General features: G+C 45.1%; 1 protein-coding gene across 3 annotated transcripts in view; it reads right to left on the reverse strand.

The window, feature by feature from the left end:
* The window catches only part of Prkn (parkin RBR E3 ubiquitin protein ligase), a 1,186,369-nt gene that overhangs the window by 178,875 nt on the left and 983,999 nt on the right, over positions 1–23,495 (reverse strand). For 2 of the 3 annotated variants that reach the window (XM_085687456.2, XM_085687454.2), the window contains exons 8-9: positions 21,085–21,146; positions 4,755–4,904 (exon numbers count right to left, since the gene is read on the reverse strand). In XM_085687456.2, the coding sequence (XP_085543582.1) occupies positions 4,755–4,904; positions 21,085–21,146 (212 nt within the window). The remainder of the gene's footprint in view (positions 1–4,754; positions 4,905–21,084; positions 21,147–23,495) is intronic. The other variant, XM_085687459.2, reaches the window with a different exon arrangement.

Genomic DNA, 23,495 nt, shown 5'->3' on the forward strand with positions numbered 1-23,495 from the left:
CTTTCTAGTTGTTATTAAATCTTGTTCCTTGATTTCTAATTTAAAACAGAACACCATTCTTTCAAATTCAAGTATTAATTTTTTTAAAAAAATCTCTAAGATATACTCCAGTCCAGTCCAAGATAACTCCAAATAAGGCAAAGGCGTTTGACTTACTGATTCTCACCAGTAATCTTACTGATTCACTCTCACAGCTAAGGTTCCTTCATTCTAGGTCAGTGGCTACAATGTATTTCATATTTTGTCACTATTTCCCAGTATTAAACATGTCAACACTTCACATCGGAGTCATAAAAGTTAGTGAGGTCATTCAGATACAGTGTAAGAAGGCCCCAGGAAAGAACAATGCATCACAGGATTTCCTCTGGATATCAATTAATGCTTTTATGAGTCAGAGTCAAGATACAACCAAAGGCTTACATGTCAGTAAAGTCATGTTATTTGATCTCCAGATATACACTGTGTTGAGTTTTAGCAAAGTCAAACGCTTCTGTGTTTAGTGGAAACTAAAATCTCGGTGCTCCCAAGAGTAAGAGATTTCACATGTCAGTGTGCACGAGCTCCGGTGGTCTGGGAAGGGAGCCTCTGAGAGGGGATTTCCGCAGTACTTCCCCATTCCTGATAGACTTGCCATTGATCTCTACACACGACATTATGTCCTAGAAGTGCTGCTAAAACACCGTGTTACGAAATCACATGAATACATTTACCCACTGTCTGAAGAGATCTCTGGGCGGCTACGTACGCAATTCTAACACTGGGGTAGACAAGTGGAAAACAATCGCAATTTATTCCTATTGCTTCTGCATTATTGAGCCACGCACTCATTTACTCCGTGCATCTAGAACCTCAGACACCTGATCTTACTGTGGAGAAAAATGTAGTCTCAGGACAGGAATACAGAGCCAAATAAACAGTGTAACATTTCAACTTGAGTCCCAGGAAGTGATACCTTCTCTGAAATCATTCTTTACCCTAGTAATGAATCTGCCATGACCATCACTGACCTGCCAGGCTACCACCAGATGGACCTGGGCCGTGACATCTTGCAGGTTATTTGATAGCATTGTGAAACCCGAGACTTGAATCAGGGGGTGGAGCCAGCTACTAATTGACAGGAATTAGCCATAGAGAGTACTGAGAAGCCAAAAAGATGGATAGATAGACACACAGGGAAGAGTAGAGAAGAACTTGGAGTTTCAAGGTCTTTTTGGTTTTGGATGGATGGAGAGATGTTCTCTGCTGGGTCTCTGGCCTAAAAGGAAGGTCAGCTGATTGCTTCTCAGCCTCTCTGAGCTAGGTGGTTTTCACCCCAACATCCAACTTCCAAGTCTTATTGGTAAGTAGAATGACAGAGACTTAGTTAAAAGCTAAATTTGGCAGCAGGGGCAGAGCCAGCGCTGGGGGAACTGGAGATCCCACCAGGTCACTGCTGGAGCAGTGTGGCGCTGACTGTGGGCTGCAGGGCTGCCAGCGGTAGTTAAAATAGCAGTAGATTAAGATGCAGCTGTTAAACTGATGAAAACAGTGATCACAGGAACAGAAAACCTTTCCGCACTGTCCTAGGTAAAGCCCACTGCTACCTGGCATCTGGTGAGCTCAGTGATAGAAGGCAGCAAGGGTTCGGGAATCTCATTTTCCAATGGACACGATATGTGTTTGAGCAACAGAGTCCTACATACGAATCTTACCACCTGTGCTGGAGAAACAGAAGTCAATCAGAAACCCCAAGTCTAGTTTCTTCAGATGAGAACTACACAGTAGTAGTCAGCCATAGGCACATTGGTCCAGGCACATACTGGCGGTCAAATGACTAGCCCATTAACACCGTCTCTAGCCTGGAGCTCAAAGCACAAGGGGTGCGACTGTGAAAATGGGGCTGTGGGATATTGTGATGCATCCCTACTCAATTTACAACTTATGTAAACAAATGATGTCACTCCCAAGAGTGAGGAAAAGAAACCTTTTCAAGGCTAAAATATTGGGTCTAGGATGTAGATCTCTGCTGTAGATAGGGCTTTACTCAGGGTAGATTCTACACTATGTGGAAGACTGGACTAAATGAATGTTCTGTATCCTTGAATACCAAGTTGGTTAGGTAAGTGTTCAATGAACACTGATGAAGCCTTTGGTGACTTCCTCTTTGTTACTGTTCTTTTGTTGTGAAGAGACAGCTTTACCAAGCCAATTCATAAAAGAAAGCATTCAAAATTGGGGGCTTGCTTACAGTTTCAGAGGTCACTTCAGCTTGGTTGTTGCCTTTCTGTGAAAGCTGGAGATCTGAAGCAAAGGGGGAAGATGACGCCAATCTGTGTCTGCTAAGAAGCTAGAGCTATGGGAACCAACGGAAGCTGGAGAGAATGGAAAGACTACAGCCATCAGGCAGTGGGAAGAAGAGAGGAGTGGGGAGGGAAAGGGAGGAGGGCAAGGTCAGAAGCGGCCTTTGTAAACTCATTTTTCCTTTGTTCTCTTTTCAACTTCAAATTGCAAGTGACAGTAGTTTAAAATACACTCATGAGTTCTTTGATAGTTTCTTTCCTGAGGGTAGGATGGATCTTTTGTGGGTACGATGGATCTCATGGGTAGACTCAAGTGAAAGCAACATAAATGATGTAGAGTAGTAGATCCCACAGGTGCTAAGAGTCCCTCTTTGCTTTCTTATTTGGGTCACACACTCAGAGAAAAGCTAGCTGCCATCTTGGAGACAAATAGCCAAGAGCAGGGCCCTGTGATGAGAGGCCATGCCTTTTGGCAACAGCCAAGGAGGAACTGAGATTTTGTGCCTCCAGACACATGAATGGAGGAGCCATCCTACAGACAGAGCTCCCTGCTCTAGTCAGGCTCTCGGATGGATCTCCCCATCTGGACTGCAACCTCATGGGACACCCTGAAGGAGAAACCAAGCCTTTCACTGGTGACTCCTAATCCTGTGGAATTCTGGGACATAATAAATGTCATAAGAAATGAAGGGAATTGGCACTAACAGTTATACAACACTAGCTAATGAATACAATCCAACAATTCTATCCCTGCAAACAATGAAACAGAACAAATAAAATTAAAATAAAACTCATATCACCCAGAATTTCAAAGTTCAAATGCAGTTGCTTTCATGGAGGGAAAGTTTTCCTGTCCCCAAACTCAAAGATATTCAAGTCATTCAAACAATCTCTAAAGCAATTTCCTGGGCCAGTGATATAGTTCAGTAGGGAAAGGTACTAGCCACCCAGCCTCATCCCCGGCTGCCCAGAACCCACAGTTGAAGGAGAAAACTAACTCCCACAATTTGTCCCCAGATTCCCATACATGCATCCACCCAATAATTCAATAAGTTTAATAAAAATTTTAGAAAACAATCCCTCAAGTTTGGGAGTTTAAATACATAGGCTAAACATGACATCACACTGTATATAAAAAAGGAAAAAAACCCAACTTAAATACCCAAATACAACATGAATGTCCCCAAAATAGAAAATGACTAAAATCCTTCAAAATTCTCAAAGGAAAGTAAAAGACAATGTAAAAATCCAGCCAAAGAAATTGTCACCCCATGAAAAATATTAAAATCCAGCTTTATAGATGGAACAACATTAGGACAACGGCGGACATACAAAGTTGGCCATCAGTCGAAAATGATAGTAACTCACTTGAAAAGGAAATATTTGACAAGATTCTGATCCCTAACTGTGGCAGCCAGCTTAGGCCATTCTCAATCAGTGTAGACTCCACAGTGGTGACAGAGGCTAAGGCTGGCGCGTGACTTGATTTACACACTTTGATTCACATGATGACAGCACACTTGACTTGCTGTTATTCTCACGTAGCTATGGTTATTAACCCAGGGGAACCTTCTGCGTGTCTGTTGTCCTGTTGGGCACCATGACCCCTTATCTCAATATCTGCTTCCTCAGTTGCACAGCCCTGGTTTGTGAGCTGCAGCAGGGAACCCACCATGAGCATCACTTAGAGCAACAGATGCTGCCAACACATGAACAAATGACTTAACCGGAAGTCAGGCCTGGGTGCCCCTGAGTGCCGGGACTCTGCTAACCACACCCTCTTCCAGAAAGCTCTTCCCAACTCTGCAATTCTACCAGAAATGTTTCCCACCAAAATTCAACAGCATCTTATAAGACAGCATACATGTTTTTTTCTTATCTAGTCTGCTGGAGATTTAATGTCAGCATTAGTATCCATTTGTTCTTGAACCTGCAATGTAGTGGGCGTTTGGGGACTGGAATGGCTTCCCTAACCCACGACAGACGCAGGCAAGTGTGGGATCTGCTCAACTTGTCTGCTTTGACCTCTCAGAATGTTTTCTGTTCCTCATTCTGCTTCCCTTACGGCGCCCTCAGTGTTGTTTATCTCATTTCCAAGTGTTTTACACCACAGTTGCACTTGGAATTTTTCTGTACAATCTTCATCTTATTTCTGGAAACGCTGAGACAAATGGGGTCCCTAAACAGCCTGGATGGGAAACTCCCTTCCTCCTTCACTTTTACTTTATGCAACTGGGGAGACTTTCTCTCCCCTCCCCCACTTTAGGCGGACATGGCAAGGGAAGTGTAAACGCATGGGGGTTCAGCACGTTTTAGAATACACACCCCAATTCCTACACAGGGATGAAAAAATTGTTTTTCTGTACATCAGTTCAAATATATATGAGCCTCAAAGGAAAATGCAGACAATCTTAGCACACCTACAAAAGCAAAGGAGCACACTCCCAGGCACCTCTGGGTGTGGTCAGTACTCACCCCGCAGCCCAGACCATTGCCCCCTTCACAGGTGACTTTCCTCTGGCCCTGCTCAGGCAGTAGCCCAGCTCCACATCCAGGACGGGGGCACAGCACGCCCCCCATCTGCAGTACACACTCCTCCGCGCCATACTGCTGGTACCTGTTGTACTGGGAGAAGTGGAAGGCAAGGTGAGCTGCACATGTGACCCAGAGCCACCTCAAGTGAGTTGTTTCTGCCTAAGCGCCCAGATGAGGAATTCTGGGACTGCGTTCTTGACTGGGTTCAGTAGAGGACACAGGTATTTGGGAGTGTACAGTGGGAGTGCACGGTGGGGGTGTACGGTGGGGGTGTACGGTGGGAGTGCACGGTGGGGGTGTATGGTGGGGGTGTATGGTGGGGGTGTATGGTGGGGGTAAGGGAGTGTCAGGATGAAGGTATGGGGTAAAGGTATGAACCAGCACAGAGAAACTTTTCCAAACTCAAAACCAAGATGAACTAATTTGTAGCCAGGTATGGTGTCAAATGGCTGTGATCCCAGCACTTGCGAGGCAGACACTAGAGGACTCGGACTTTGGGACCAGCCTGGGGTACAAGAGAAATCCCAGGGAAAAACTCTTTATCTTACTTTTTTTCTTTAGAAAACTGATTTCCCCCACAAATTTAGTGTTCTGTGACATTGTGCCCATAGATTGTATTTCATATAACTTCTAGGAAATATGCCTGTATTAAATGATGGACATTATCTGTCTTAAATGTGGTATATATGCATCTATTTGAGATTGGATGAGGCTTTATAATCATTTATATAACACACTTCACAATTGCTGACCACCTATAAGTTGACAGTGACTTAAAGAAGAGGACTATCTTCACCAAAGCGTCTCCTGTCATTCTGCTGAGTTTCTTTTCCACTAGCTTCACTAATATAACACAGGAGGCTGAGTGCCATGACACACACCCCATTATCCCCAGCCCCACCAACATTATGGATTCTCTAACTCCAATTCCAACCCCATCCTCATCCTCAGCAGCCTCCAGATCTGCAGGGGAGAACTCGGGCCAGCCCGAGGTGCTGCCCAAGCTTCCTGAACAAGACAGAAAGGAGACTTTCCCTGGACCAGGAGGAAGGCGCAAACAGGTATGAGAGGGAAGACAGAAGGGTAGGGGGCCTGAGGGAGGGAGAGAGCAACCATGGGGATAGGGCTCCATCAGAAAGCACGAGTCTCTATGTGTGTGCACGTGTACATGAATGTGCTTAAGAAAACACTTTTATATGGGAGTGAGACTTCTGAAGAAGTCCTTTCCCTTCTCCCGCAGCCAGGCAAAGCCCTAGGTCTATAGCACCAAGTCCTTTTTCTAGCTCGGGACAGCCTTCTGGCTCACTACTGTGGTTAGAGAGATACCCTCAGGGCAGGGTGGATCCTGAAAACCTTTATTCCCTTCTCCCTGTCATCCTGTAGCCCTGAGGACACTTTAGTCTGGCTGTCTGAAGATGGGTGAAATGTCCCCTCCCTGCTGGGCTCCTGGTCTTGGGTTTAATCTGGAAGGCCCAGGTGACACCCACTCTCACTTATGTCACGAGCCCCCTTTGCAGCAGAAGAGTGGGTGAGTAGGTTTATTGGGTTCCCTCCTTCACCTCTGCGGCCACTACAAGCCCACCTGTGCCTTCGGGGTTTCCTCCTTGTCTGGGTTTGGGTGGGGACAACTGGGATCTTCTTCTCTTAGGATGTTTATTAGTACCCTTTACGGGTACCAGATCCTGAGGCCCCTTCTGTCAGAGTTCTAGGCTGACTGTGGTCTGCTTCTCTGCTGCCGTGATAGAACACAGACTGAAAGCAACTTGTGGAGAAAGAGGGTTTATTTGGCTCACAGGTGCCTGTCATCTAGGGAAGCCAGACTCAGGCCGGAGCCTGGAGGCAGGAGCCGAAGTGGAGACCCATGGTGCTCACTGGCTTGTCCAGCAACTTTTCATATACAGCCCAGGCCCACCTGCCTAGGGATGGCACCCCTCACAATGGACTGGGCACTCCTACATCAATTAGCAATTTAAGAAATGTACCACAGACACACCCACAGTCTCCCACTTCTTAGGTGACTCTGGTTTGTGCCATGTTGACCAAAACTAACCAGTGCTTGGTGCTGGTTATTGTACTGGGTATTGGACAGCTACAACATCTAGAACATTGTACTCCTAACTTCTTGTCTGAGCTCAGTTCCCGGTAGTGCTGTCCTCAGCTGATGGAGGAAATCTGCAATTCACAGGAACACAATACTTCTAAGTTACTATTCTGACATTATCGGTTCATTTCAGCTTCTAGGCTCAGATCAGTTAAATGTATTTGTTAAGTTATTAACCGATTCTTGCAACCTTTGCCAGGAGTCTGCCCTATATCCATCAGACACTCCCGTGAGTCCAATTTGAGGACAGAGCATTGAACAATGCCCACAGCTCTGCCCTTGTCTGTGAGAGAATCACACAACACACCAGGAGATGAGCAAGTACAGCATTTGGAGGGGTGAGGAGTGTGGAGACCAGGAAAGAAAAGATTGGCTCCAGAGAAGAGCATCATCACAGTGATGAGCTGTGGTTGGGAAAATGATGAGCTGTGGTTGGGAAGTTTGGCTCTGGAGAAGAGCATCATGGTGATGATGAGCTGTGGTTGGGAAAAAGCTGGATAGACTAGTTGCACTCAAGCAGATATCTGAAGGAGGTATGAAAGCAAGCCTGTGGCTCCTTGGGGGAGGAGTTCTGCAGACAGAAGGGCGGTTGGTACAAAGGTCCTGAGGACACATACACTCTGCTGGTTTGAGGAATGCTGGCGAGAGCAGTGGGACTGAGGTCGAGTGAGCCAGGGAACATGACAGACAGTGAAGGCAGAAAGTCACGGGGATCCTGGGTGTTTGGGTGTCTGGTGGCTGCTGTGAAGACTCTGGCTGTTTCTCTAAAAGATACCAGAACCCTTGGAGAGCTCTGAACAGAGCAGTGGTACGACTTGACTGATGTCTTAAAGGCATCTATCTGACTGATACACTCAAAACAGGCTGTAAAGGGCACATGGGATGCAGGAAGCAGAGATGCGTGCCTGAGCTTTTTCTGGCAGTCAACGTGAGTGATGACATTGGTCTGAGCCAGGGAGGTGGCCTGGAGGTAGGATCAGCAGCTAAATCGGGATGGACTGAAAGGTAGAAATTGTAGAATTTTCGGGCAGATTGCTTGGTTGGTATTAGAGACAAAGAGGAGTTAAGCTTGAGTGTGATATACTTCTTTTAGAAGATTGGGACGGAGGGAATCTATTATAATGAGGCATAGGCATGTGCGTGTGTGTGTGTGTGTGTGTGTGTGTGCGTGCATGATGGGAGTATAAAAAAATCTGTCACACTTATGTTCAATTTCATCACCTTACACATGAATAAGTAGGAATGCTGGGTAGCTCAGTGACTGGCTTAGTTAATTTAGAAGGTGTAGGTTGTGGATACAGATTGAATGTGATCAGGGCCTCTCATCTGTTTTGTTACTTTTCTCGTCTCATGGAAACAAGCCAGAAGACCTGGGCAAATCTCTTCATGCACGTGCTAATGATCTCACACACGAGGGTGTGCCCAGGAAAGGTGTTTTCTCAATGTCACTTATATCTAAGAGTATATATAGTAAGCAGGTTTTCATGGGGGAGACTATCGTGATATTTTCTGGACAATATCATGTCGTATAATTATTAGTATAGGAGATCAAAGTACTTCATGAGTGCTTATATGGTTTATATAATTGCAAGACTATATATATTCTCTCTCTACATATGACAAGAACTTTACAGCCGAGCCAGAGTTACAAGTACTAGCTAGCCCCCAGCTCTGTGGCCCCATGTTTCTAACTAGATAGCCTCTTTCATTTCCCCCTTCCTGTTTCAGGCAGAGTTCTCCTTAGTGAGGGACTTTGTCTTGAGAAGAAGCCTTGGGTGATTAGAGCTTGTGAGACCGGACAATCCTGTCCCTTTGAAGTGACCTCGTTACAGTCCTCTACACCCACTTTGTGGTATATATAGATATATACATATATACACACATATATGCATACATACACACATATGTACACACACACACATATAAATGGTCTGTACTGGGAACTTGGAAAGGTGTCTTACCAACAGTCTGTATACACCATAAGAATAGAATGAGTTAGTGGGAAGGTGTCTTAACAACGGTCTGTATACACTGTAAGAATAGAATGAGTTAGTGGACTCTATCTTAAGCTTCAATAATTCAGGATTCTAATAAGATAATAGCAATGGGGATTCATAACAGTGATTTAGGATGGTTTTGTCTATACAAGTAAGGTGTAAAATAATTGTTCTTAATTAGAGGTGAAATTCAGTGGTAGAACATTTGCCTAGCATGCACTATGCCCTGGGCTTCATTTTTAACAACAACAACACACTTCAAAATACCTGGTGACCGTCTCCTCATTTAACAACTTCTCACTCAGCTCTTTATTCACTAAACAGTTTCCCTACTGCGATCATGGACGATGACTTTTCCTAGGAGGGCTGACCAGTGGACAAAGACTGACAGTGTATCAGAGCCTTACTGCCTCCCTTCACAGCTGTCTCAAATGCCAGTGGTGTCTGCAGAGCTAGGCTCCTCTTTCTGTCTATCAGCTAAAAAGTGTGACTGTTATTTTACTTCTGATACTCTCAAGAGCACGGGACGCACAATTCCTTTTCTAAGGGAAGACAAATGCTCCAGAATACGCCTATGGTGTCTAGTGATTAAAAAAATTGCACATGGGATTTGGATGTGCCTATTGAAGGCATATTTGCACACGTGTGCATTGTTACATGCTTACAGAAGCTGGAAGACACAGTGTGGTTTGCTCTACCATGCCCCATCATGCTCCATGTCCATTTTGTTTGCTTGAGACAGGGTCTCTTACTGAGCCTGGAGTTTACCAGGTTGGCTGAGGGGCCTGAATGCTCCCTTTGTCTTCTGTCTCCTGCACCCGTGCCTGGTGTTGCAGGAACTTCTAGACACAGCCAGGCTTTACGTGGGTTCTGGGACTCTGAACGCAGGTCTACATCTTACTCAACAAGCTCTCTTACCTACCAAACGTCTCCCCGGCACAGCGTATTTATTACACTGTGAAATTTTTAGAACACTTTTGACCTAGAAGTAATAATGTGACAGTATTTGAAGAAAGCTCAATGCCCTAAGGAGATAGTTTAGACACATAATTAGCAAACAGCCTTGTTTAGATTCTTTCGAGACATGACCTATATTTCCACAGACCTTTTCTTTTAACCTTTCATGGGCATAAAAAACAAATTTCACTGAGAGTACAGCACCTAAAATTTCATAAAGAGTATAGACAAATTAGTGCTAAGTTGAGCAGACTATCTATTTACCTCAGTGTGAAATTCATGCAATGTTGGTAGGTAATTGATAAACAGATTCCAAATGGTGAAACCAACTATTCTTCAATACTGCTTTTATTATTTCCATGGGGTATCCAGACTTTCCAAGGTGCGATCCCACTAGATAAACAGACCTGATTTGGAGGAATATGATTCATGGTAACAAAGACTAGGCATAAGAAAATCAGTTTTGAGGTAAGTTCCAAAGCAATGAATTAGCCCCAAATAATTTACTGATGGACTTTGGAATACATGGATATGTATCTGTATATATAATATAATTACTGATATTACAATATCAAACTGTTATTTAAGCTTTGGTTAAAACCAGTTTGCAAATTCTCAGATATAATTTCATAAAGTAGATAACTCACAGGTAACTAGTATCTTACTTTTCCTGTTGTGAAAACACCTTGAAAAAAGCAACTTCAGTGATGGAGGAGGGTTATCTGTCTATTGTGTTATTTTCATTGGTCAATAAAGAGACTGCCTTGGCCCTCTGATAGGACAGAAAATTAGGTAGGCGGAGTAAACAGAACAGAATGCTGGGAAGAGGGCAATGAGGCAGACGCCATGGAGCCAGCCACCAGGTCAGACATGCTGAATCTTTCCCGGTAAGCCACACCTCGAGGTGTGATACAGATTATTAGAAATGGGTTAATCAAGATGTGAGAGTTAGCCAGTAACTAATTCTCTAGAGATAATAGGCCAGGCAGTATTTAAATGAATACAACTTATGTGTTATTATTTCTGGGACTAAGCTAGCCATGCAGGAGCCGGGTGAGGCGAAAAGCAGGCCTGCCCGCAGCTCCTTTCTACACTTCAGTTGGTTGGGAAGGGAAGGGTATATTTTGGCTCACAGTTAGAAGTATCGTCTGTTATGCTGGGGAAGCCAAGCAGCAGGAGCTTGAAGCAGCTGATCCTACTGTGTACAGACAGGAAGAAGAGAGCATTGAATGCTTGTGCTCAGCCCAGGGAATGGTGCTACCCATAGTGGGCACAGCTTTGTACCTCAGTTAACCTAGTCAAGATAATCCCCCACAGGCATGGCTAAAGGCCTTTCCCCCCAGTGATCTCAAGTTGATAATTGAGATTAATCATCATATCTAAAATAATTTATGTTTTTATACAATATTTGCAAAAGCTTTTTTTTTTTAAAAAATAATTGTGTCAAGAAAAAGCATATGACTTTTCACCCGAGGGAAATAACTAAACATTTCTCATAGTTTATGGAACTATAGTGAGAAAGGCATTGTTAGAACGCCTCGCCTCAGTAAGCTGCCTCTTAGCGCAGTGTTATGCTTTGTGCCTGAGTTGTGGGAAAATTATCCCATCTTTATGTGTGCATTCTCATAGATTCTCTAAAAAACAAAAAAACACTCATTTGGAAGTACCAGACTCATTCAGGTTTCAACAAAATCATGTTTTGGGATTCTAAATAATGAGTCACAGAATAATACAGTGAAACGGACACTGGGTTTTGTTGGCCTGAGGGTGGACTGGGCAGATTATCATTCTGAAGGAGACAGAGGTCACAAGTTCAAGCCTCTCGTGGGCTAGCAATCTTCCTTTATCTTTTTAACCTACTGCCTGCATGCTAAGCCCATGAAAGAACGTGGGTGATGGCCTGAGGGGTCAGGCTAGGAAGGAGCTGTGCTTATGTGGCCTCCTGTCCTCTGTGTCACCCACAGGCCTCATCTGCATGTTTTCATGGGGAGACAAAGCAAGAAGGAATCTCCATTTTAAAAGCCAGAGAATGTTGAGTGCTGGGAAAGGAGGCTGAGACCAAGATGGGAAAGCAGGCAGATGTCTGTGCCGATGAGTCAGGACTTGACAGCCATCCAGGAGCTGCCAGCCCCCAGGCAACTGCCTGGAGCAAGGAAGGAGAATGGTTTGATGTTGTCCTGGTGTTTTCCAGAGCATCCTTTTGGGGGCACTCAGGTACAGCTGTTGGGCGTCTCTTGCCTTCCAGCATCAATTCTGGCTTCTGTTAATTCTTAGCTGAAGCTGTGGGGGTTCCTTCAGGGGTGGGTAGGTGGGTGGGTGGGTGGGTGGGTGTGGCACTTATCCCTCAGGATCACTAAGAGAGGGGAAGAGTTTCTGTTTGGAAATGGGCGCTTTGTGGCACACACCTGTGCCAGCCCTTTGCCTACTTGCCGAATCCTTCCCCAGGGGAGTGATGGGTGAAGCCTCGGGGTCACACAGATGCAGAGTCTGAATTCCACACTGGTAGTGCATGGGTCTTCAACACTTGAGCTCGAGCCAGGACAAAGATGGCCCTTTCCACCACCTGCCTCCATTCCTTACTCTCTTCCTTTAGATGAGAAGAAAACCGAAAACCTTTGGCTCACTATTCTTTGGTCACCTATTAAAAACTAACAAAAATCCATTTGTTGTTTACTTGTTTGGATTAAAAATATCTAAAACAACCACATAAAAGACCAATAACTTTTGCTAAAATATTTCCCCTTGCTACTGTAGAGAATGCTCTATTTTTTCCTACACACATGATTAGGAAGGTTTTTTATTTTTTTAAAGCACTCCTAAAATTGTCTATAATCTCCTTCTTATTTTTCCTCATTTGCAGGTTGTTAGTCTGAGAGAGTTAGTGACGGTCTCAGTGGTGGCTCCTGTCACCTGCGGCTCCTGTTCTCTGTGCCATTGCTGGTAATGTTCTTTGCATCCCTAGACATCTGTCAGCCGCTGATGAAGTGAATTGGCTAGAGAAAGGGCTGGACCTTGTTCACTGCGCAGAAAAAGCAATCATTAGGATGGCAAAATCAAATGCACGGTGGAAGCATATTAATCTACGCTGGAAACATGATTGGAGTGACAGGCAGAATCCTGGATCGTAATTTAGGAAGCCTTTCGGATGCTTGATGCGAGATGGTGCCAAGAATTTGTATCTCAACTTTCGGGGGTGATGGAGTCTTCTGGAAGGAGTTGGAAACCAACTAGCTTCTTGTCTCTTCTGTGCATGGTTAAACACACCATGGCTTCTCCAGGGAAGGCAAGGCTAGGCAGGCAGGAAGCATGCAAGGTTCTCCTATCTGCTCCCAAGGGGTGTTGCTGGGGTGGCTTGTTGAGACTCTGCAAGCAGGAGCTCCAAGCCCACTGTCCCCATGGGCGCAGCTCAGCACTGCTGTCTTTTATGTACACAACATTTGCTTTTTCCTCTCGTCCCAGAGTGAAAACTTGGAGTAGTATTAAGTTAGTTGGCAAATCTAAGTCCTACCCTGCAGAAAAGTAGGATTTGGCTCTAATTTCTTCAGAAGGAGCTATGGTCTTTAGGCCGACCCCACCTTCCTTCCTCTGTCTCCCTGGACACTTCCTCCAGTCCAGGATGTTCACAATACTCACTTTTTTTCAGAATAAGTTTCTTCGTCCAGTGCTGAGCAGGTCTGAGGTTCTAGATGGTTCTGAGGACAGGAAGAGGGAGCACCAGGCGCCATTTGTTCACAAGATTTTTGTAAGTCTGAAGACTGTGGATGAATGAAATGAATTCATTTCAAGGGAACATTTATTTAATGAACCCATTAGAACCTGAGTGACTCAGTTTTCTTATATTGATTTCCTGGTTTGTATGAGATGGGTTCAAACATACCCTTGGATGTGAGCCAGGCTGTCCCACAAAGGGGGGCTTCTGATCGTCTGCAGTGAGAGGCGCTAAGTGGTTCAGGGGACACGTTTTCCTGTAGAGACCAGTAGACAACATCTGCCCCAATCCATGCATGGTACCCTGCTGAGGTTTGGTCTTTGGACTGTGTCCCATGCATCTCCTGTGTTGCTCACTGCACAATTCCCCAGTACACATCAGTTTTGGCTCCTCTCTTCTCAGTCTTTGCTTGTGTTCCAGATCCATGAGAAACAAACTGTTCTGTGTAGCCGGCTTCTCAAAGTGCTTTCTCCTTCCTCAACTTACCCAAACCTCTCCACCTCCCTCTGTTCCATGTGAATTGAGACTTCTGGTTCACAAACATCTGGCCTTTCCAAACCCCCAGTCCTCTCTTGCAAACTCCCTGCTCCCTGGAGTCCTGTGCCTGGAGCAAGAAGGGCTTCCCATCTTGCCCTTCCCACTACTGACCCCGTGTGCAGACACTGGACACGGTTCTTTCCTCTTGGAAGTTGAGCTTCTAGCTCAGCTTGCAGCTCTGTGCCTGGCTTTGTGTCATTCTGGCAAACGCTAACTCCTTCGCATGTGGATGAACCAGCTCTTTGGGGCCGATTTTATCATCCCTGTGATGTTTTTCATTCCCTATTCTCACAGTTCTCCTTAGGTTTTATCGCCTTCAGTAGAGCTGCCAACTCCTAGTATTTTCTTTCCAAGAAGCAGCCCCTATTTTTATAAACTTTTAAATCAAGATATGCACATGACTTAATTCAACCTCATGGAGACTTTTAATTACTGGGTTCAACGTTTTCTCTGGCCATTGGCCCTCTTCACATTTAACTTGTTTCTTTCTACTCTGACCCAGATTGCATTATCCACCACCATAAACACTACCTAGAAAACACAGATATCCACAGCCCTGTTTGCCAGCTCTGGGGAAAACCCTAGGCTTAGTCATGTGACTTCCACCTTAGGCACTGAGGTGGTTTGCATGGGAATGGCTCCCACAGGCTCATATGTTCAGATAGTTGGTTCCTGGTTAGTAGAACAGTTTGGAAAGGATTAGGAGGTATGGCCTTGCTGGAGTGGGTGTGGTCATGTTGGAGGAGCTGTGTCACTGGGGGTGTGCTTTGAGGTTCCAAAAGATGCAGGAAATTCCCAGGGCTTTTTCTCTCTGCTTTGTGCTTGTAGATCAAGATGCAAAGTCTCAGCTATTGTCCCAAGACCATGCCTGCCTGCCTGCAAGATCCTATGCTCCCTGCAACATGACGGACATTAATTTCTATCCATCTGAAACCATGAGCCTTAAATAAACCCTTCTATAAATTACCTTGGTCATGGTGTTTTAGCATAGTCATAGAAAAGCAACTAATACAAGCACACACCCTGAACTTGGACACTCTCTGCTGAAATGGCGCAACTGATCCCACACTTAAAACGAGCTTTAAAGTGTCCCTATGGTTTCATGCCATTTCTCTGGCAGCATGTTTTCTTTCTTCCCAATCTGCTCATGTCCCATCTCCTTTCCACTTCATCTAGTCAGGGAGTCACTGGTGGTAGTTCTGCTTACTATCTGGAGAAAGCTCGGCAGTAAGACATGTCTGCTCTTCTACTCTGAGGGAACCAACACAAGCCATCTTCCCCATCTTCCTTCCTGTGGATACAGCTCACTGGCACCTGTACTTCTGGAAAGCAGGCTTCTGAGGGCTGTCCAAACCTCATGTTCTTCATGGGTGACACTTGACTTGGGACTCAGCTCAGACTTTGGGATGACTCTACTCATCTGTAATGCTTAAAAATCCTTGCTGAAGCTGGGCAATTGTGGCACATGCCTTTAATCCCAGAACTCAAGAAGCAGAGGCAGATATCCAGCCTGAGTCTACACAGAAAGTTCCAGGACAGCCAGGGCTACATAGAGAAACCCTGTCCTGAAAAAAAAGAATCCTTGCTGAATAGCTGAGTTTGTGGAAAGAGACTTTATGACTGAACTCTAGACATAAGTTAGAAAGAAACCAAGAAGCTAAATAAATGTATCAGGGTTTGGAGAGATGACTCAGTGGTTGAGAGCACTGGCTGCTCTTACAGAGGATCCAGGTTTGATTCCCAGCAACCACATAGTGGCTGACAACCATCTGTGACTTCAGTTCCAGAGGATCTGAAACCTTCCTGGTCTCTGTGGGCCTGTATGGACACGACACCCATTCATACACATAGGTAAAACACCCATACATTTAAAATGCAAATTACATTTGAAATATTCTAAATTTCCAAGAGTTTAAATTTTTCAGAAGGGAGTGCTTCCGAGAGCTTAGCGATTCATCTGTATGTACACATGTGTGTGCATTTTTGTGTGTGTGAACATGACTGTGTGTATACATGTTTGTGTGTATATGAACATGTATGCACTGTGCACATGTATGTATATGTTTGCAGGCTTGTGTGTATACATGTGTTTGTATGTTTGTGTATGCATATATGTGTGTGCTTGTGTGTAGAAGCCAGAAATCAATCTCAGGTATTGTTCCTCAGGATACCATTTGTGGTGGTTTGGAAAAAAAATCACCCCCAAAGGGAGTGACACTATTAGGAGGAAATGTGTCACTGTGGGGGCGGGCTTTGAGACTGTAAGACTTTCAGACCATTTCCTGTTGCCTGCACGATGTAGGACTCTTAGTTATGTCACCAATACCATGTCTGCCTGCACATCACCATGCTCTCCACCATGAAGATAATGGACTGAACCTCTACATTGTACGCCAGCCCCAGTGAAATGTTTTCCTTTGTAAGTGTTGCCGTGGTCATGGCAATAGAAACCTAACTAGGACAACATCTATTGACCCTGTTTTTGGAGACATGCTCCCTCATTGACCTGGAACAGAGACCAGCTGGCCAGTGCTGTCCGATCCTTCTGGCTATGCCTCCAGGCGCTAGGAATGCAGAATGTAGCCAGCTTTCTTTGTCTGAGTTCTGAGATTAAACTCAGCTCTTCCCGCTTTCACGGCAAGTGCTCTATCAACAGCACTACCTTCCCAGCCCTAGTGATTCTTTGGTAATTCAAATCTCAAAATGCTTAATAAAGACTGGTGAAAACAGAAAGAAAGCACACATGAAGACTTAACAGTTGGCTTTCATGTCTGTCATCCAGCACTGAAGGCAGCAAGGAGTCAGTGTCTGTCAGTCCCATTAAGTCCTGTGTAGATGCACATTGTGCTTGTTTTAAGGTCCACTCTGCTTCACTGTGTTGGTGGCTGTAGACAACACTTACAACCCAACACATGCAATCCTACTTATTACGGAGACTCTGAGAAATGTCTGGGAACCACTACTCTGTTAGAAGGAAACAACAGGTTGCTGAGACCAAGTGATCTCTCTGAGGACACCAGGACACATCTTAATATGAAGGTTTCATTTTGTTACCCACTGTAAGCAGCGTGGAGAACACAAGGGAGCTGAGAGTGCCCCTAGTTCCCAGAAGCCACCATCCTCCTGGGGAAATAGACTCGCTTCTTGTCCAGAGCCTCATCCTAACATGTGTTATGGGTGGGAGGTCTTGTTCTTCATTAGAATGTCAGTGTCACTGATTAATGTGCCCTGTCTGTATCAGCCATTGAAGAAGTTCAGAATCGTGTACCATCTCTTCTCAGTGACTCTGAACTTCCCACAAGGAAGACCTTGTACCTTCCTTTCTCCACCTGTCTCAGTTAGGGCTTCTATTGCTGTGAAGAGAAACCATGACTACAGCAACTCTTATAAAGGAGAACATCCAATTGAGACAGTCGCTTACAGTTCGGAGGTTCAGACCATTATCATCATGGTGGGGAGCATGGTGGCATGCAGGCAGACATGGTGCTGGAGGAGTGGCTGAGACTCCTACATCTTGCAGGCAACAGAAAGTTGATTGAGACACTGGGCAGTATCCTGAGTGTAGAGAACCTCAAAGCCCGCCCCACAGTGACACACCTCCTCTAACAAGGCCACACCCACTCCAACAAAGTTGTACCCCCAACAGTGCCACTCCCTACGAGATAATGGGGACCAATTGCACGCAGACTACCACACTACCGCATCTTACAGCTGCGCAGCCCCCAAGACTCTTGCCCTATGCCTCGAGACTCACAGGAGGACTTCAGTCCCTTCTCTGTGACTGCAGCTGACTTTCTCAATTCCTCTCTCTCTGCCCTCATTGACACTGGGTGGCAAGGCCCCAAGGATACCGTTTCTCCTCTTTTCCTTCTAACCCATCAACATTCATTCCAAGTCTCCAGGCTGCCTCCACTTTACTCTGCCATTCTTCTCACCATTAGCTTCTGTCTTCTCCCTCCCCCCCACCCTGCCGCAGTTCTTCAGTAGTCCGCTCTCACCATCACCCTCTGAATTGTTCCCAGTGGAGCTCAGTGTCCCCACGATGACACACCTCCTACAATGACAACTCCACTCATTCTGTCCTCATCCCTCCCCAGCCACCCAGCGACCCTGTATTTCTGACTTCGTCATTGCCCACCAGGTTCCTCCTTTCATACCCTGTATCCTGCATTCATTCTTTACCCAAGAACTGCTTTTGCAGTCAGCCCCCAGCACCCAAAGCCCAATGGGGTGTGTAATCAATAGCTCATCTATGTCTCTCTTCCTGCCCCTTCTCCACCTTTCTGCTCCTCTAGATGAATTTTCAGAGGAAGGTATTAGAATCCCTTCCCTGGATTTACACTCCTCTGCTCCCTGATCACCCTGCAAGGAATGTCTACACTACACTCTCTCTCTCCTTCATTCCCCAACTTTAGCTTTGTGTTTCTCCAGGACAGTATATATCACACAGGATACATACTGAACATGTCTATGCATATATGACAGAGCTTATTTTTCCCATTCTTATGTGACGCTGATGGCAGTTTCTTTTTTGCACTTCTATCCCTATAACTTAGAATTATGCACAGCACTCAGTAGGTTCTCAGGATTGTTCTTTTCTATCTTCCTTTTAATGAAAGGAAAGGAGGAGTGGAGTTTGGTTTTCTAGGACATAGACATCAATATTATGGAGATGTAGTATGTTGCCATAACTAATCAGAGTAATATTAATTTTGATTATTGCTTGATTAAATTCTAGGAGAATGCAAAGTGGCCCAACTAGCATGCAAATCTAAGGAGATTATTACAGTTGGCTTCGTTCCCTATTAATTACGCAGTGAGTCTGAAACAAATATGGAAACAATTTGCAAATATTGGTGCGAGTTAGAGAGAAGGTTCCATTATCTGAACAGAAGCACTGGGGTGACAATTAGCAGTTCTTTCAATAAGTCTCAGGTTCTCAATGAAAATGAGGTTATCAAGGAGATGTATGTGTGGAGGAGCCAGGTAACAACTGGTGCCTGTAACGCAGGAAGACTGATTTAGCTTGGACTTGAGTTAACATTTATATCTGCAATTCTAGAAACTTATAGTATAAGAATCGAGGAGGCATACAATAACTTTTCAATAGTGTAGAGAAGACTCCAACTGCTGACCCTCCCCAGGCTTTCCCTGATTTTAAAATCAGTGGTAACAGGCAACTGTCCTCTGCCATACACACATACTGTAATAGTTGATCTCATTGTCAACGTGATGAGGTTTAGAATTGCCTTGAAAATAGCCTATGGGCATGCCTATGAGGGATTATCTTTTTACATACATTGAGTTGGGAAGATATAGCCACTGTGGGCGGCACCATTCCCTAGGCCAGGATCCTGCTCTATGTGAGTGGAGAAAGAGTTGAACATTGGGAAGCACCCATCCCCTCTGCTTTTTGACTGTGGATGCTATGTGAGTAGCTGTTTCAAGCTTCTGCCTCTTGTCTCACCTCCCTTCACTCTTGATCTGAATGGCAGAACAAACCCTTTGTCTCTTAAGTCGATTTTGTCAAGGTATGGTATCATAGCAAGAAGAAAAGAAACTTAGACTCATAGCAAACAAAGGCACAACCCCAGAACTCATTGGCAAGGCTGAGTCACTGTGGTTCCATTTGCCTGTTGAGTAGACAGGGCTGGCAAGGAGTAGAAATCAACACCAGAGTATCAGGTCAACCGACATGATGCCAATTATTTAGTGTAAGTGTTGCTAGGACAATTTAACATCAAGACTGGCATCCTGGTGTAGACTCTGTAACTTCAAAGAGAATCAGGAAGAGGTAAAGTTGTCCTTGATTTCCATGAGGATCAGTTTCAGTATTCCCACTAGATACAAAACTTTGGGGGTACTCAAGTCACTGGCTTATACAGAATTGTGTAGTAGTATTTATACATAATGTATACGCATCCCCTAGTGGACTTTAAATCATTATCCAATTACTAATACTGTCCAATATAATGAAAATACTATGTACATATTTTATTGTGTTTATAAAATTTGTACTAATTTTTATTGTAATGTTCTTGTATTGATATAAATCAATATATGATATAAATGATGTATATATGATATAAATCATATGGCATATGTATGTGATTGATGTTTTTGGGGGCGTACACATGTCATAGTGCATATGTGGGGGTCAGAGGACAACCCTGAGTGACAATTCTCACGTTTCATCTTGTTTGGGACAGGGTCCTTTTGTTGCACGTGGCTGTGGTAGCTAGCTTGTGCGGGAGGGTGTTCCCCTGTCCTTCTGCTGTAGGGATATAGGGATGAGCTATTGTGCCTGAGTTTCCATGGGTCCTGGAGACTCAAACTCAGGTCACACTTGTGTGGCAAGTGGCTTTATCTGAGCTGTCTCCCTGCCTCATTGCTGTTCGTTCTTTCCCAAATATTTTCAGTCTGTGGTTTGCTGAATCTACAGAAGTGAATCCAGCAATACAGAAAGCCAATTTGATTTTAATCAGTCAAAAGTTTAAGAATAATGTGTGTGTGTGTGTGTGTGTGTACGTACCATCCTTTAGATGTCACATGTTCATGTGCATGTAGGGAGTGGTCACTCTGAAGTATAAGTAACACACTGGGTACAAAGAAGCCTGCACCCCAGCTCACGGATACATCAGGAATGCCTGTGCCTATTGATGCCGTAGGCACAATTCATCTCTGCATTGTTTGTTTGTTCATCTGCCACTTTGCAGTGCCTGCCTCCTGCTCCAGTCTTGAGATGAAATGCTCTGGCAGGGAGCAGATGTACCAATTAATAACCTGTCGGGTCTGACGGGTAGAAGAGGGGGAGGTGTCCTCACATGAACCTTTGGCGTGGCTTTCGTCCCTATTTCGGGGTGTTGTGGGTCACGAGACACATGCTGCCTCCCCAGGGAGGGTCCAAACTGTCTCATTAGCGCCTGTCTTTTGTGACACTATGATGCGGCTTTTGGAAGCCCGACTCACCTGCTCTTCTCCAAGAATCCTGAAGTGATGGAGCTCTTTAATCAGGGAGTTGGGACAGCCAGCTGTGGGGAAAGGAGAATTAATCACTCAAGTGTCACCGCCATTCTGTGCAGTAGTTCCTTTCTCATACACCGTTATGACTGCCAACAGCTGGTGCTGATGCTGACGGGGACCCGGATGCACACCTGAAAACACACGTCTCACCAAGCACCAAGGAGCCAGACCTTCAAAGTTGCACCGACCAAGGCTTGGGCTCAGACTGTAACACTTTGGGAAAGGCCTGTATGTGAATCTAGCCAGACTTGTCCCCTGGCATGAAGACTATGACCTGGCCCTAGGGTGTCGTGGTCCTACTGACACTTATAAATGTGCCCTGATACAGAGCTAGGAGCCTGTGGGGCTGGAAGGGGGAAACCAGTGACTGTAGGTGTTCACAGCTTGACCAGGTGGTATTTCCTGGCCACTAAGGCCTGAGTTCTGTTCATTAAGGCTTGGGAATTGAGGCAGAATGGCTGGGCATCCTCTCCTCCCAGAGTTTGCTGGAGTTTAAGAGATTGCCACTGCTTTCCAGTTCTCCTCATCAATCCTGAGCTCCTCAGCTTTCCCATTGTCTTCTTTGGTGCGGGAGAATTGTCTGTATTCTGTCAATCATATTTTAATAAAATGCTGATTGGCCAGGCAGGCAGTATAGGCGGGAAAGCCAGACAGGAAGTAGGGGTGGAGCAATGAGAACAGGAGAATTCTGGGAAGCAGGGAAGTTCCTCTGCCACTCCTGTCCAGACCACCAAAGAGGCAACATGTAAGCTGTCACACTGAGAAAGGTACTGAGCCCATGTGGCTAACGTAGATAAGAATAATGGGGTAACATAAGTTATAAGAGTTAACAAGAAGCCTGACCTAATGAGCCAATCAGTTTATAACCTGATGTAGACTCCGTGTGATTTTCCTTGGGACTTGCTGGCTTGTTGGGGTACTGGGCGGGACAGAAACCCCAACAAGCTGGCCCTCACTACACTTCTTTTAGTCATAAAACAAAAATAAATAAATTATATGTGTACATTTAGAGATGTATGCATTTGCAGGTACTTAGCATCAACGAGAGCATGCTCTGTCCCTGCCTCCTCAGTGGAATTATTCCACAGTGTTAGGTTCTAGTCATTCATAATATTAACTCCAGAAACAAAGCTGATATTAAAAACCTGTTCCTCCGAGATAAGACCAACAGATTGCATAAATCTACTGACATTTCCATTAAGGAAATTGGATCATATGCAGAACACACCAGAGAAACCCTGTGTCAGGTCTCCTTCACGCAGCACCAGGAGGTCAGAAAGCTGGAAGGACTGAGGGGGCTTCTGGGTGAGGGCAGGTTAAGGAAGGACAAGATGTGCCTTCACACAGGCGACACTGTCCTTGGCACGAGTGTTCTAGAAAGTAGAACAGAGTCACAGTGTGGGCTAGCAATGAGAGGTGCCCACACAGGCTGAATATGGACACGAGATTTTAGAAGGAATTTGGGTGACAATGATGGTATGTGTCAGTTTGACCAACGTGACACCCAGGAGGAGCAAAACAGAACGTTGCTTGCATTTGAGTTGGTGGGTTAGACATAGGAGAGCTGCCCTCACTTACGTCAGTAAGCATCACACAACCCATCCAGGGCAGTGAGCAGAAGCAGTATGAGGGGAAGGATGCAGGGAAGGCAGGATGCAGGGACAGACGCCTGGAAGGAGGAGCCTTCTGGACTGGGACGTGAACCGGCAGTGGCTCCATGGCGTCTCCCTCTCCACCTTCCTTCTCCCAGCATTCAGTCCAGTTTTCCCCATCTACCTAAGTTCCACCCTATCAACAGGCCAAGGCAGTTTCTTTATTCATTAGTCAATAAAAGCAACCCATAGACAGAAGGACCTCCCACACCACATGTTTGTGTTTGTGTGTGTGCACATGTTTGTGTGTATGCATGCATGTTTTTGTGTGCATATGTGTGTGTGTGTGTGTGTGTGCACTCATTATATCAGTTCTTTCCCTTTAGAGAACCCTGACTAACACAGGATCCTCACATATGAATCCTTACTGGTTCTGTTTTTCTGAGAACCCTGAGTAATAGACTTGGGTCAGTTCTAATTCTGAAATCCTGTGGCCATGGTAAACATTGGAATACATTTATATTATATAATATCTTAGATATTATACAGCACCTCATAATGAGAACGTGGTGGTGTGGGAGAACTGTCTGTAATCTGTCAATCATGTTTTAAATAAACACTGATTGGCCAGGCAGGAAGTATAGGCGGGAAAACCAGACAGGAAGTAGAAATGATGCATTGAGAACAGGAGACTTCTGGGAAGGAGGAAGCTGATTCCTCCCACTCCTACCCAGATCACTGAAGCAGCAGGATGTGATCTGCCCC

The sequence above is a fragment of the Myodes glareolus genome, chromosome 1, assembly GCF_982192425.1.
Source record: "Myodes glareolus chromosome 1, mMyoGla1.1, whole genome shotgun sequence".
In the NCBI taxonomy this organism is placed as follows: domain Eukaryota; kingdom Metazoa; phylum Chordata; class Mammalia; order Rodentia; family Cricetidae; genus Myodes; species Myodes glareolus.